Source organism: Syngnathus floridae, chromosome 16, assembly GCF_059516105.1.
Source record: "Syngnathus floridae isolate MCC-2025c chromosome 16, RoL_Sflo_1.0, whole genome shotgun sequence".
In the NCBI taxonomy this organism is placed as follows: Eukaryota; Metazoa; Chordata; class Actinopteri; order Syngnathiformes; family Syngnathidae; genus Syngnathus; species Syngnathus floridae.
In genome coordinates, this window is record NC_142428.1 from 9,931,777 (window position 1) to 9,946,469 (window position 14,693).

Sequence of the window (14,693 nt, forward strand, 5' to 3'; positions counted from 1 at the left end):
ACAGCAATTTGCGCCGAGCGTGCGGGTCGACACGCCAGGCAGCGGTTCAGCGCTCGGGCGGCCACATGGTGCCACACAGGATAATTGTGCTTAATTGTGTAATCCGCCGACGCCTGCTACTCACACAAGCGCGCATGGTGTAAGATCGGAGTGGTGATCAGGCCCTTTGAAGGTGTGCAAAGGCCGGCGGGCGGGTTAGCGTACCGTAGCGTAGCATGAGCCAGCGAGCGAGCGATTGGCTCTCTGCTTGGCTGCCAGCGTAAACAAGAGCCGGGGACACGCCACAGATTAGCCTCTCTTCACATTCCGACACACGCGCACACGCACAGATGCACACTGACACGCTTGATTTCTCTCTCTCTCTCTCTCTCTCTCTCTCTCTCTCTCTCTCTCTCTCTCTCTCTCTCTCTCTCTCTCTCTCTCTCTCTCTCTCTCTCTCTCTCTCTCTCTCTCTCTCTCTCTCTCTCTCTCTCTCTCTCTCTCTCTCTCTCACGCACGCGCCATTTTTCCAACCTAATCTCACTGTTTATTTTGGTGTAAGCGACTGTTATTCTATCGCGCGGATTTTGTGTATAAAGCTACCGCTTGACACGCATTAAATGTCAAATAATGGCAAACAATCACAGAAAAATAACCACACTTCCTTTTGACCGTAAATGAAAACATTGCTGTATACTGAAAGATTTGCTATCCACCATTTTTCGATGACCGCGGCTACCATCATAAATCTAGCAAATATTTGGATCAATACGCTTAGTGCGACACCGTCCATCTTGTCTCCGTCCCGGAGGCATCAACATTGCAGGCAAATATTTTCAGTGTCCGTCTTTTCTCTGCGCGTCACATGTTTGGGTCTCCATCCTGTGGGAGCAATTAACGCTGGCTTAGCGCACATGAAGTTAGCGCTTTTCTGGGCTAATCCCCGCACTCCTGGCCCAGGACCTGCTTGTCATGAGGTGGATTTAGTGGCTGAGATTAAGGCTGTTTTGTCGCCCGGAGGGACGCCGCATTCCATCTGTACAATCAAGAAGGCTGACGCACGGTAAATGACGCTGCCCCACGCCCGTTATGAAAACTTATTGATGCGCTGCTGCTGTGTCGACAAGGCATTCAAAGCGAGTCACTCAAAGCAGGCAAATACATTGGAAACACGAAAGAGAAGTACGACAAATGAACTTCGAATGAGCAAAACTCGAGAAAGAGAAAATAAGAATTCACCATTGTCATTACCTGCATCTTCTGGATCTTCATCATAATCTTCATCATCACCGGACGACAGTGAATCTAAAAGAAAGAAAACAAGCAAAGGAGATGTTAGGAGATGTTCGTCTTCAAACTTGCGTCACCAAAAGTTGATCTTAATGTCAAACTTCATCCTGGTTCTTTTTAAATATTTTTCTTTGCTACGGGAGGTAGGGTGGGGCGTTTGTGTACAGCGTGCACTTAGCGCCGTCTGGGTGCCGTCCAGCTGCTAAAGTTGATACGTGGACGCCACATATCTGACACCTTGCTCAAATATTTGAAGCAAAACACAACAGTGCGCGTGTGTGTTCTCGGAGCAGCCGGGCGGGTGGTGACAGGAAACGGCCTGCGCACACTCCACAAAGTCCCACTTGACTTGTCACTGAAAGGCCCAAAAGCACTCCCAAATGCTGAAAACACTTTTGCAGAATCGACTTTGCAATGTGAAATTTGTTTGACGTGTCGATCATGAGCAGAGCCATCAAAAAAAGTGATCCCCGAAAAAGCACAGGAAGTTGGCTATTATGCTTTCAGGGGACAACCATTAGCATAAATGGGAAAAAAAATCATTTAAAAGGAATTTGCAAGGCATGTCCATCACAAGGACTTGTACAAAGTCACCCGTTTTTGTTTTAAGTGGAAATTTTGGCTGGGAAGTGTTAACTGGATTTGATGATACAAAACATCCACCTCTGCTCATCACGATGTGGAAAATAAAAGGCCATTTATTTCCCGGCTTGATGCCAGCGTGCGCGTGCGTCTCTCATTTCTTGCCATGCCATCTGTTGGCGATGAGGAAATGTTTCCAGCTAATTGCTTTCTAATGAGTTGTCAATGAGAAGCTCAGCCAGTGTCCCAAAAAACAAAAAACCCTCCTTCGCCAAAAAAAAAAAAAAAAAAATCATATTTAGTGGAAATTTCCAGAGCATTCCACAACAACAGGTGGTGTTACAGAGCAGTTGGGCGATATGGGAAGCACAATTTATTTAGAATGGGCTGCCTAGACGGGTCACTATCACGTGTCACCCATTTGTTACAAATGACTGAAGAAAGCTACAGGCGCCAAATGAGACGCGCCCCAATGGCAAAATTTGAATTTAGCATTTTGTGAAAAAGGCATCAGACTGCGCGGGTGGCGGCAGAAAACTGGTCCGTACCTGTCACCCGGATGGTGTAGTTGCTGAGTAGCTTGTTGTTGCGGGTCAGTCGGCAGGCGTACACGCCCGAGTCCTCGTAGGACACGTTGACGATGCGCAGAATCCCTGGGCCGGGCCGTATCCGGTCACTAGGCAACAGTACCTCGCTGTCCTTGTACCAAACGGCAGGCCGGGCTGACTCCTCCTCTGGGTCACATGACATTTCCAGGGTGTCCCCCACGCCCAGGACAAAGTCCTCCAGGAAGGCCGTCTCGCTGGACACCGCATCTGCAAACAAGACCAGAACGATATCGATAATACACTCAAAGCATTTTTAGGTCACTCATCTTTTGGAATCATACGTGTTATAATAATGACATGTTCAATAATAAAAATCTTGAGATATTTGATGTCAATTTGTTTTTTTTACAACAAATGTTCTTTTTCTGACTTCTGATCAGCTGAGGGCAATCATATGGTTTTGTTCAAGTCATACGCTTCCAACATTTAAAATATATGTATAAGACTCAAATCTTGGAGCACGTTAATAAAAGCATCATTCAAGTTGAGTGTTGCTCAATGTTTGGACAGGGCAAGCAGAGAGCCAGAGAAAAATCAACATGACATGGCGGCCCTTTAAATCAGACCCCTCCTCTTGCCACACCGTTTCCGCGGTAACCATTCAAGGGAATGCCGTGACCCCCCCCACCACCACCACCACACACACACACACACGCACACACATCACACATACTTTCACACACACCATTTGGGAGCAACAACGCCGTAAGTGTTTGCGCGCACACACATCACAACCCTGGGAAAAGGCAAAGGAGGCGTGTGATAGATGACGGCCCGGCCGAGCCCAGTCCGTCATGGCACACCCACCGCTGACCCGCCTAGAAAGTTGGAGGCACTGTTGGCGCCTGCCTCCCGTCCAGCAAACAGGAAGTGAAACGCACAAAATGGATGGAGTTGCAATTCATTGGAGCTAAATTGTTCTTCTGCCTCGATGGGCTACGGGGGAAAGTTGCCGTGACAAATTGGTGTCAAAATTAAGCAAAGTGTGTCACTTTTTGAGTGTTCTGAGGTGCCGAGCTCACGCTTTCTGAGACTTTTGGTGCAACAAACAACTTTTGAAATTCCAAACAAGAAGGCCCATTGAGGAAAAGGAAAACACGGCAGTGGCGCCATGAATGGCTCACTGAGTCGCTGGTGTATTAGCGCTGACCTCGGCAAATGCCAACATGTGTCTTGAAACGTCTTAACGGGGGAGGGGTTGCCGTAATCGTTGCACTCAAAGATGAGCGAAGAATGAAAAACCTGGACAACTTGGACAGAATTTGACAGATTACTCAAGTCCACGACTCAACCGCTACACTTCGAGCAGACTTACATTGAAAGCAACTATCAGCATCTGACAACTATTTTGTACGTCACACCAGATGAATCTGGTGTAATTATCAGAGTGTGGGAAGCCGCCGTCAGCCACAGTAAAATGGATGAATGGCTTGACTTTCTCCGTTGCTATCAGCTTCTGTTTGAAGAACACTTTTTCCACAAGTGTGTGTGTGTGTGTGTGTGTGTGTGTGTGTGTGTGTGTGTGTGTGTGTGTGTGTGTAAGACGGTCAGTGAGTAAATCAGCCCCGCCTCGCCTCGCCTCTCACTACGATAACAAATAGCCCTTGACAATAATATAGGCCCTCTCATTGAGCCGGGCCGGCGTGCGGTCTCAGATGCCATCTCTTCTGCACGTCAAGAGGTTTATTTATCCTCGGCAAAGCCGCAAGGAGGCCGGATGGCCGGCCGGCCGGATGGCGGCTTTTTGCCGCAGGAGAAAGAAAGAGACTCTTTATGTGGGGAAAGTCGCACTTGCTGAGGGATCCAGAGGGACAGCAAGCAGCCTGCTCCAAGGGGCTTTGAAATGCAGCCCCTCGAGCCAGTTTGACTTCATTTTCTAGCCATGTCTGTTATGAGTAGACCCAACAACAAAGAAACAGCAAGCCTGCTAATTTACTCTGAAGTGGCTAGTTTATAGTCATTCCTGATTTTCAGGTGTCCTCATTAGAAATGGGCAGGTAGTGGTCAATTTTGGTAGCGGTAAAGAACTTAGCTCAGTGGCCTAGTAGTAGAGTGTCCACCCTGAGACTGGAAGGTTGTGGGTTCAAAAACCGGCCGGGTCATACCAAAGACTATAAAAATGGGACCCATTGCCTCCCTGCTTGGCACTCAGCATTAAGGGCTGGAATTAGGGGGTTAGATCACCAAATGATTCCCGAGTGCGGCACCGCTGCTGCTCACTGCTCCCCTCTCCCCCAGGGGATGGATCAAAATCACATGGGGATGGGTTAAATGCAAAGGACAAATTTCACAACACCCAGATGTGTGTGTGTGTGTGTGTGTGTGTGATGATGATCATTGGGACTTTAACTTTAACTCCCAAAACCAGTTCACCTTAGAAACACAATATTTGGTAGTCATGTCTATCATGAGTAGACCCACAAAGAATGTTTGTTTTGAAGCATCCATTTTATGCTCATGTTAGTAATTTCCAAATTGGCCTTTTTCTGCCCCTTCGACAAAAAAAAAAAAATCACTTAAGTGAACTTGAAATTTGTCTGTCATGAGTGAGCCCTCCAAAAAATCTCAAGAAGCCATGCCTTAAGAGGCACAGGAAGTCTTCAGTGTCAAATACAGATGTCCTTCAAAGACAAACTCAATCTAGAGTTAGAACTAAACCTTGTAGTGCTCTGTGTCTTACTGTCAATTGAACAGGCCAAGTAGCGCTAGCACTTTGATGACTTTCCGTAGTGCGGGAGGAAAAAACGCGGGGGGAGGGGACTTTGATGGGAGCTGTAGGTCATCCATAATGGCGAGGCTTCCTTCATAAATACAATTTAGACCAGTGGTTCTTAACCTGGGTTCAATCGAACCCTAGGGTTTCGGTGAGTCGGCTTCAGGGGTTCGGCAGAGCTTGTATGTCATTGCCCCGCCCCCGCCCCGGCCCCCCGTCCGCAGATGGCCGAACACACCTGAATGTCGTGTAAATTCGGGATAACGCATATCTGAACTGGTCTTGCAAAGGCAACAGCAGAAGTCACACCGATTTGCTGGTATGTCATCCCCCCCCGTCCGCGGTTGGGCGGACACACCGGTACCAAAGAGGGGTTCGGTGAATGCACATATAAACCTAATGGGGTTCGGTACCTCCAAAAAGGTTAAGAACCACTGATTTAGACGCCTAGCCCCCAGCCTGAAAAATGCGACGGCTGCTCAAATGATGCCGCCAATAAATGGATCATGACCCAAGAGCTCATATCAAGAAAAATGATGTTTTTTGTTCAGGTTTTAACAAACTTTTTCAGCTTGCGGTCTCAAATAATTAATGAAATCTATAGGATAGAACTTTTGTGTATTTCACTTCAGGCAGCTTTCCGGGCAGCTAAGGCCTTGTTAGAAAGTTCACTTTGTTCAAGGCAATAATTTTTGTTTCGATTATAACTTTCGTTTACTTGGTAATTATTGTGTATTATTGTTAGCATCACAAAATATATTTTATTCTCTTTGTACAAACGAAAGACTAAAGGCATCATTACCGCTAGGTCGCTTTTGGTGCGCCATCTAGTGGGCCAGTGCCAAAATTACTGAAAAATACAGCAAGACATTAATAGAGACTCAGCTAAAAATGATTGTCCCAATCTAAAGCATTGTTTTGAGCGTTAATGTTCCCTATATACGATCGATGAAAGGTTGTCAAAAGCATAAATAGATACAAGGCGGCCTTGCCGGGGGACGAGCGGCCAATCACCATTAAGAAGCAATCGAGTGCGAAGGGGTTCATCTGGGACGGGTGAGCAGGTGATTTTTACGGGCCTTTGAAAGCATTAAGAGCTGTTAAAGCGCTCCCGGAGGGAGAGCGATGGATTCCAGATGGAGACATTTGTCTTTATCAATGCCGCCTGGCTGCCGCGACGACAAACGATTGTGCCTGACAAACGATTGGCGAAAAAACAATACCTTCATTGAACGGGATTGTTTGCAAGATGGACGGATTTTCTGTTTGTTTAACGACTGCTGAGCAATTGACACTAACCCTTATTCAAATTTCAGAAACTCAAATTTGAAGCCCTAACCTTTGTTTCAAACGCTGATTGGAAACCCCAAACCCTAATTTGAAGCCCGAGTTGCCGTTTGAATCTCTAAAACGCTCTTGAAAGTGCCAGTTTTGCTTCAAAGCCTCACTTGAAAGGCTTGTCACGTACAAAGTTGTAACAAAGTTTGATATTTGGTACTTTGCTAACTACGCTACGCTAGATTTTGCTGCTAAATGTATCCACTGAGACTCAAGTGTCAATTCCCGTTTTTGCCGAGACATATAGACGCATTCTGGACGGTGGTCGGCGGTTCTCCGCCTGCCGCTTTCCCGCCAAACGGCTTCTTTTCAATTTCTGTGCAAAAAGCGCCTTGGCTGCCAAGCGCTTGTTTGGCACCGAGCAGCCGCCATCACGTGACCTTCACACAGGATCCGTGGCCTCCCCCTTTCATTTTGCAGCCATGCCAGGGGTACATCCTGGAGGATGGCCCCCTCCCTCTTCTTTCAGCCGGCAGCTCTAAAGTCACTTTAATGCGCTTTGGCCGGATGTAAATACAGCCGCACAATGCGCTTAATCGGGGCCGTTCGGGCTAGCTCGCAGCGCCGCGTTTGTTACCTTGCATTTTGAGGGGGCGGGCTGCCAAGACGAAAGAATGATTGTCTGCCGGAGATTGAGAAAGAGAAGAAAGCGGCGCCTCCCCCTTAGCTTGATGGCTCTATCCTGGAGCCCCTAACAACAACTTCAAGATCGCCGCCGCACTGCCAAGTGCTTCACTAACCGGTCGGGGCCTGAATACAGTTAGCAGCGTGAAATTTGTTAGCTGTAACTACCATGAGCAGACCTACAAAAGGTTTCAAGATCCACACTGAACAGAAAGTCTACCATCTTGGCTTCAAGTGAACATTTTGGCCCTTAAGAAAGGAAATTGAGCTCCTCAAGCCAGTGTCATTCAGCACCATGAAATTTGGGAGGCCTGTCTGCCACGAGTAGACCCACAAAAAGTTTTAACGCAGTTGGACACGGCCACTTGGGGAATTTTGGGAATTTACGGGCGTCGAAATTTGGGCGGCTGTGGCAATTTTACTGCGCTACATGGAATGTGTCGGGTGTGACTCTCAAAATAAAAATGGATGGCTAACATACGCTAACGTAGCATTCTGGCCGAGGCCGAAGCCCTTGACGCTGTCATTCCAAATCCAAACTGTTTAGAAAATAAGCTTCGGGGTCGTTAGTCTGGCACAAGGTTCCAAATTGGGCCTTCAAGGATTAGCTTTGGCTTTCCAACAACTTACTGTCAAGACAACTGCTTCTACATCAAGAAGGCACACATGCGCGCACACACACACACACACACACACACACACACACACACACACACACACACACACACCTGCACGTGGTGTACCTGTTGCGGCCGGTGGCCGCCCGCCTGAACGCTTGCCCGCCCGCCGACAGCGGCGTTGACATTTATGAATTTACAAGCTTGCCTGCAGGAAATTGTTGAGATAGTCATCAGTGATACTCAGCCCGAGCTGCAACAAAGAGTCTCTTTGTGTCAGGCCTGCCGCTTGCTCAATGGACAAAATGTTTGAAAACTTTGAAAGTCAACTTACACACACAAGCACACAAAACACGTTTTACACAATGACTGTGACGGATTGCAAAACAATCATGTGTATGTGTGTTTTGCAGATGGCAGGTTGTGTGCCAACAACAATGTACATACATCTATTTATCTATTTTCCCCAAAATGAAGCCGCTATGCCTTTTTGATGTCGAAGCCGACTTGTTTGTCCTGACTGACGGCTAACGGTGTCGTCTGAAGGTTTCTGTGAATGGAAAGAGCACCGCCGCCATCTTTGCTGGCCGAAACCAAAAGCGCTCTTCTCTCCCCCTTTGCTCCTCCACCTCCCTCCCCCTCGTGGTGTTATTCTGCCAGGAGAGCAAAAATAATAAATCCTTGTGCCGCCTGCAGACTGTAATGGAAGCCGCTCTGCGCCTGGAAAGGAGACCACGACGGCGACGGTGGCAGGGGCGACGTCGAGCTCTTTTTTTTTTTTTTCTAACAAACCACGCCAGCAGCGCTAGAAAATTCCCATGGAATTTTATTTTGGTGGTGTAATTGGCTTCATCTCGTCTCCCCCGACCGAGTGCCAACTTTCCCCCCGGCGTCATTCGCGTGTGCGCTTCTATCAGCCGCAAAAGATTTCAACTGTCTCACAGCCACACACTTCACTCTTCCTTTTGGAAAATTCAGCCACAGCAACACAAGATTTGCGTCTAGCCTGAGTAGACCCACAAAAAAACTAAAACACAACAGTTTGGTTCCAAGCTTCCATTTCGGCTTTATTTTGTCCGTTTCCAAGACTCCTCCACAAACAAATGTGTCCGATTGCCACCAAATTTGAAGCCCGTACAGCTAGACAGGCGACACACACACACACACACACACACACACACACACACACACACACACACACACACACACACACACACACACACACACACACACACACACACACACACACACACACACACACACACACACACACACACACACACACACACACACACACACGTGCACACACAGTAATGGAATGGTAAAAGTGAGTGTGCTAAATGTGCAGCTCCAAAACGTTAGCGTACAGGAGCCACATGCTGGGGGCGAGAGGGGGTTTGGCTTGGGTGGGGGGTACTGTAAATGCAGGACACACACATGCGCACACACACACACACACACACACACACACACACACACACTCGGCGCAACGTCAACTCGTAAGTCATTCGCTCGCTGTCGCCGTCAGACGACATGCTGCGTTCAAGGACGCATCTGTCATTAGCGCCAATGTCTAGTACTTGATGACCCACATAAACGCACGCACGCGCACACACACGCAGGCAGGTAGGAAATGAAGCCATCTGCCAGTAAACAGCAGACACTTTATACCCACTGCTAGTCCATCTGCTCAACGGCACAGACGATGATGATGATGATGAGTGTGACGATGAAAACCGGGGAGGAAGACAACGGAGAGGAGTGAAATGAAGTTCAGGGAGATGACAGGGAAAACCAGGAAGATCATAGAGGTGAGCGAGCTGAAGACGAAGGAGAGAAGGAGGCTGAGGAAGATGATGAGGACACCACAATGAGGAAGACAAGGAAGATGACAGCCCTAAGTAAGGGGACATGAAGACGAAAATGGGGAGAAAAGAAAGAGGACCATGAGGAAGATGAAGGAAGATGAGGAGGAGAAAGACCGAGAATTGTGTCCCAATATTTTTGACCATTTGGGACAGACACACACAGACACACAAATACACACACACGCACACGCACACGCACACACACACACACACACACACACACACACACACACACACACACACACACACAGTTTGTCTCAAGTTACACACGAGTGCGCAGTCAAAAAATGCTGAGCTTGTCATGTCTCCCACACACCACACATACAGACTGTCTGTGTGTGCGTGTGTGTGTGTGGACTTGAAAGTAAAAGCAGCACAAAGACATTGGCCGTGGCCTCAAACAAAACGATGACTCCTCTGCATTTGTTTTTTTTCTTCTTCTTTTTTTTTGTCGAGTGATTAAAGCAAACATGTCCCGCGTTTACTTTGGAATGAGATCCTGGCTGCTTCCTCCGCCCGGGGGACACCAAAGAACAAGAAGAAGGAGGAGAAACAAAAAAGCCAGGATAGTCCAATTAAAAACGAACACGCATGTCGCTTTGCGTGAAATTGTGCCGCCGTGAGGAAGGTCGTGTAAACAAGTGGCCTCCTTTTTCCACTTCCCGCTTTCTTTTTGGTTACTTGGCAGTTTTCTCACATCAGCATTTGTACCAATTCATCACCCAGCCACTTTTTGTTCGTTGGCATGCCGTCACCATAACTGACAGATTCGTAGTCTCCCTTTCTCGCAAAATGGCAGTCAGCGTAAGTCACTCAGAATGAAGTCCTTGCAACGTTCGTCCGCTTTGTCGATGGCAGCGTACGAAGTTACACCGCTGCCGCTTACCTGAACTGAAACGTTCAACTTTCTCGATCTCGTTCATTCGGGATATTTATCAGGTTAAAACGTGAAATTCACTTTGTCTTCTTGCAATTTAATCAACTTTATGAAAAGGAAGCGTGTCTTACCCGAGGGCTCGGCGACGGGCAGCCTGGCCGCCGTGGCACACGCGGCCAGTAGGACGCATGCCAGCCACAGCCAACGCCACGCTGCTGCCGTCATCCCGGTGAGGCAAAGCCAAAGGAAAGCGAGGCCCCGCGCCGGCTCAGGTGCCACCCAAAGATTGCATGGCGTCCCCGGAGCCCACCTGCAAGACAAACAGACGACGGACGGGTCACGTTGGAGCGGCGACTCAAGCGATGGCGACAAGCGACGAGTTGTTAAAGGCAACAAAGGCATCTTTGCCGGCCGGCATTCTGCGCGACCTTGGCGGCGTATTTTTCCAGAGAGCTTCTGCTTGAATTCTGCATTGGGCAACCTCAGTAGTGTTCCACTGTTTTTTCTTCCATACCCGTCTAGTTGTGTACATAGCCCGGGAGTAACCTCGTCTGCGAGACGCCGAGCGCCGCTCACACACACGTACAAAGGTTACCGGGCGAGTGGTGTTGGCTCACTCACACAGGCGCGTATTGTGCGTCCACAGAGAGGTTGTGTTGTGTTAACACTGCTGCTTTTCTTTGCCTTCCCCCCCGCCACACGCGCACACGCCACTTGCTCGCTAGCAAGCGGGCAGGACGATAACGCCACGCAGACGCTAATATGCTGACAGCGACGCCTTTCGCATCAGGATTGCCGCCGTGTAAACAAACTGGCGGCGTCGAAGGGCCGGAACGCTGCCAAGGACGGTTTCCGTGGTGACCACACACGAAGACGCGCAAAGCTTTTTAGTGGACTTGACGCTACGCGTCAGCAGATACTCTAAAAGGACTATATTGTTGATTTTGAACAGTATCAAAGGAAACGAGGCAGAGTGGTACTTAGCATGTCTGCCTCACAGATTGCGCAAGGCTCCAAATAAGCCGTTTTGAATCGCAGTTTCAAAATTTCACAGCGGACAGCAAATCTCAGAATCCAAAATTTGTACGTTCATTCAGGTAGTTTGAGAGGGTCCCATAAATGGTTCATTGGGCCAGATACACACACACTCACGCTCCAAGCAAGCTTGAAGCTACGTAGTTGTTGCGCTGCGCCAGCTAGCAACAAGCTAATGATTGGACATAGGAGAAGTCTTCCTTGCCAGTACCGTACTATGGTGCAGCCCTTTCACATTTTAGGTACAAGTGGTATCGGTACAAGTGGTATCGGTACTTGCTATCAGCATCGATGAGTGAGTAGTGAATAGAAAAGTGCTAGCGAGAATAATTGTCCCTGTCTAACTATTTTCGACAGATGTGCAGCGCTTAAAGGAACAATGAGTGCTCGCTCTTGAGCTTTCATTGCATCCAAAGCGCAACGCCACCTCAAACGCTTTCATGTGGCGACAGAGCCACGAGTGGACGTGGGAGCGCTTCCCGACGTGTTTGCCATGCTAATGTTTTCCTAGCACGAAAGGCGGCAAATAACACCTCCATCTCGTGAGTGATGGAGCGGCGAGTGCGCCTCCTGCTGGGCGTTACGTTCCCTCTCCATCCTCCTGCTGACTGCCGATCAATCAAACACCCTGGGGTGAAGAAGATAGCGATCAGCTGACAGACGAGAGTGGAGATGGGGGGGGGGGGGGGGGGGGGGCGCTACTTGTCTGCTCAATATTATAAAAAATTCAAAAGTGACACGCCGGAACGCAGCAAAAATGTCCAAGAATGTGCAAACGAGATCAGGTCGGGTAGCTGCGTGTCAGGCCGCGCTATCATCGCCATAATTATACAAAATAGATCACATATATGATTAAATGTGTGTTGAAATGTATACACTGAGCAATACGGTACAAATGTCCAAAATTAATCATGTCAAACAGCTTGTTTGACACAAATGAAAAGGATAAAAAGTACAAAAATGAATCAAAGAGCCAGGCCATGATGCGAAAAATAAAAATAATACAATGTTAAAACATAAAAATTTACACAAAAAAAGGTTTTAAAAGCAACAGCAAAAGAATGTAAGCTTACTGATACAAATTAATTCTAGAGCGGCTGGTGCGAAATTCCAAGCTTAGATTAAATATATTAAATAACTGATGTATAAAAACATTTAATTAAAAAACAATTCAAACAGTTATATCACAACAAAATAAATAATATTTATATATAATAATAATATGTCAAGAAAGTGACATCAAACATCTGTCTGTTTATCTAAAAAGTGCTTTTTGACAGTCATGGCACAAATCACAACGCAAGATGTGAAGCAAATATTGCAAACACAACATGGAAATGCTGCATCTCAGCCCTCAATCGTATTATCAAAAGTATTGGCTGAGGGAAGCTGATTTGAGGTGTTCTGCAAATTGCATAATTTCACATGCATCAAGCAGGAACTCAAGCAGGTCCAGTTGGACTCAGCTGTGATTCACAAAGTGTCAAAAGGTATGATTGGCATGTTTCTTGTCCGGCCAACCGCACTTTGAGCTTTTGCAGGTTGCACTTTGTTCAGATATCATTTCATCACTCAAACCCGAATCCAGCGGAGGAACTTCACAGGCCACATTTAGACACGCCACTTGTTCAAACTAAAAACACAGATGATGATGAATTCATATTTCGCACGTTTTCCCCCCATTTAAATTATTCATCGTTCTCCTCAGTCTGACCATCAAAGTGAGTCAACATGAAAGCGGATGAGTGCTATCATCGACTTTGCATATTGTTGATATTCAAAAATAATAAACATGAGAAATATGGTAAAGAATGATGCATACCACCTATATATCAACAAGACGAGGTTTGAAAAATATGCCTGAAAGAATGGAAAAGCACAGCAGCGATTTATGCCCAAAAAATGTTCACAGAGTGCAAACATCATTTCGGACGACCATATAAATTTTTTATTCAAGAACTGCATACATAATGATGCAGGACACCGTTTCATATTATATTAATAAAAAAAGATATACACATTTAATGATGTGGGACCACAAGGGCCAAATATATCGTTGTTGTTTTTTTAATAACATACTGCACCCACGCGCGCGCGCACACACATTGGAGTCAACCTGTTTGACTGCGCCGTCCAAGGAAGTGAGTCGATTTCCATTTCCACAGGTAAATATGAATCATAATCAAACTGGTATTAAACGTATACAAACTCACCCAATGTTTATCCGTGCAGGCAGCAAAGTGTACGCGATAATTCCACAGTCAAACTCTCCCTCCAAAAAGTGCTTCTTTTGATTTTTTTCTTAGATAAGAAATCCTTCACAAGTGCGAGGGTGGAAAAACGATTTAAAGTCAAATTCGTTCGTTGTTTTGTGGCAGTGCCGGAGAGGTCCGGTGCACGGCGCGCTGCGGTCGAGAAAGTCCGAGGCAGGCGGCCGCCCTCATGCCGTCTCGGTGGCCGCCGACAGTCTCGTCGCGCTCGGCTCCATACACTCGGAAGGACCCGCTGAGACTGGCCTAGCACGGGAGCCTCCGCGCGAGCAAGTGAGATGCAGAGCGGAGGGCGGAGGGGAGGCATAGATGACTTAGCCGCGAAGCTCGTGGAACTGACACAGATGGATTCTGTTTTGCATTTCACAATAAGAGCATACCGTTTCATTAGGTACAAATAAAAAAAACTGATACAGAATTAATGGTTTTTACTACATAATATAAAAATAACGATAGACGCACGGTATTGCTGCATTATGTTTTGTTAGATTGTCCACAAAACTATTAGCTCTGTAGTGAACATGTCTTATTTTGACACAATGCCGCTGGACACCACTCAAGAGTAGCTAATTCTACTTTTTATTGCACACTGCAATGTTGTTTGGGGTTTTTTTGTCATTTTTTGCATCACTATTTATATTTTGTAATTCCCTCATACCTATATTCAAGATTCAAGATTCAAGAGTTTTTTATTCGCCATGTTTGAGCGTGCCAAACAAGGAATTTGACTTCGGTAAATCACAGCCTCTGTTCAACATTTAGGTGACTAACAACAACACTCAGGACATGTGAAAAACGTATCATGTCGTTTACAAAGAATTTTACATATAATACGTATTCGTTTTTATTGTTGTAAAACTATTGGAAGCTCTTATTTTCACACAATTCAATT

The 14,693-nt window shown here is 46.8% G+C and overlaps 1 protein-coding gene across 9 annotated transcripts in view; it reads right to left on the reverse strand.

Annotated features, from left to right (window-relative positions):
* The window catches only part of fgfr3 (fibroblast growth factor receptor 3), a 29,259-nt gene extending 15,159 nt beyond the window's left edge, over window positions 1–14,100 (reverse strand). For 5 of the 9 annotated variants that reach the window (XM_088400091.1, XM_088400090.1, XM_088400086.1 and 2 more), the window contains exons 1-4: window positions 13,745–14,099; window positions 10,628–10,806; window positions 2,400–2,666; window positions 1,219–1,284 (exon numbers count right to left, since the gene is read on the reverse strand). In XM_088400091.1, the coding sequence (XP_088256217.1) occupies window positions 1,219–1,284; window positions 2,400–2,666; window positions 10,628–10,721 (427 nt within the window). In that variant the 5' untranslated portion in view covers window positions 10,722–10,806; window positions 13,745–14,099. Of the gene's footprint in view, window positions 1–1,218; window positions 1,285–2,399; window positions 2,667–10,627; window positions 10,807–13,744 lie in introns of all 9 variants that reach the window. The other 4 variants (XM_088400088.1, XM_088400089.1, XM_088400093.1 and 1 more) reach the window with 2 other exon arrangements.
* Window positions 14,101–14,693: the final 593 nt, after the last annotated feature.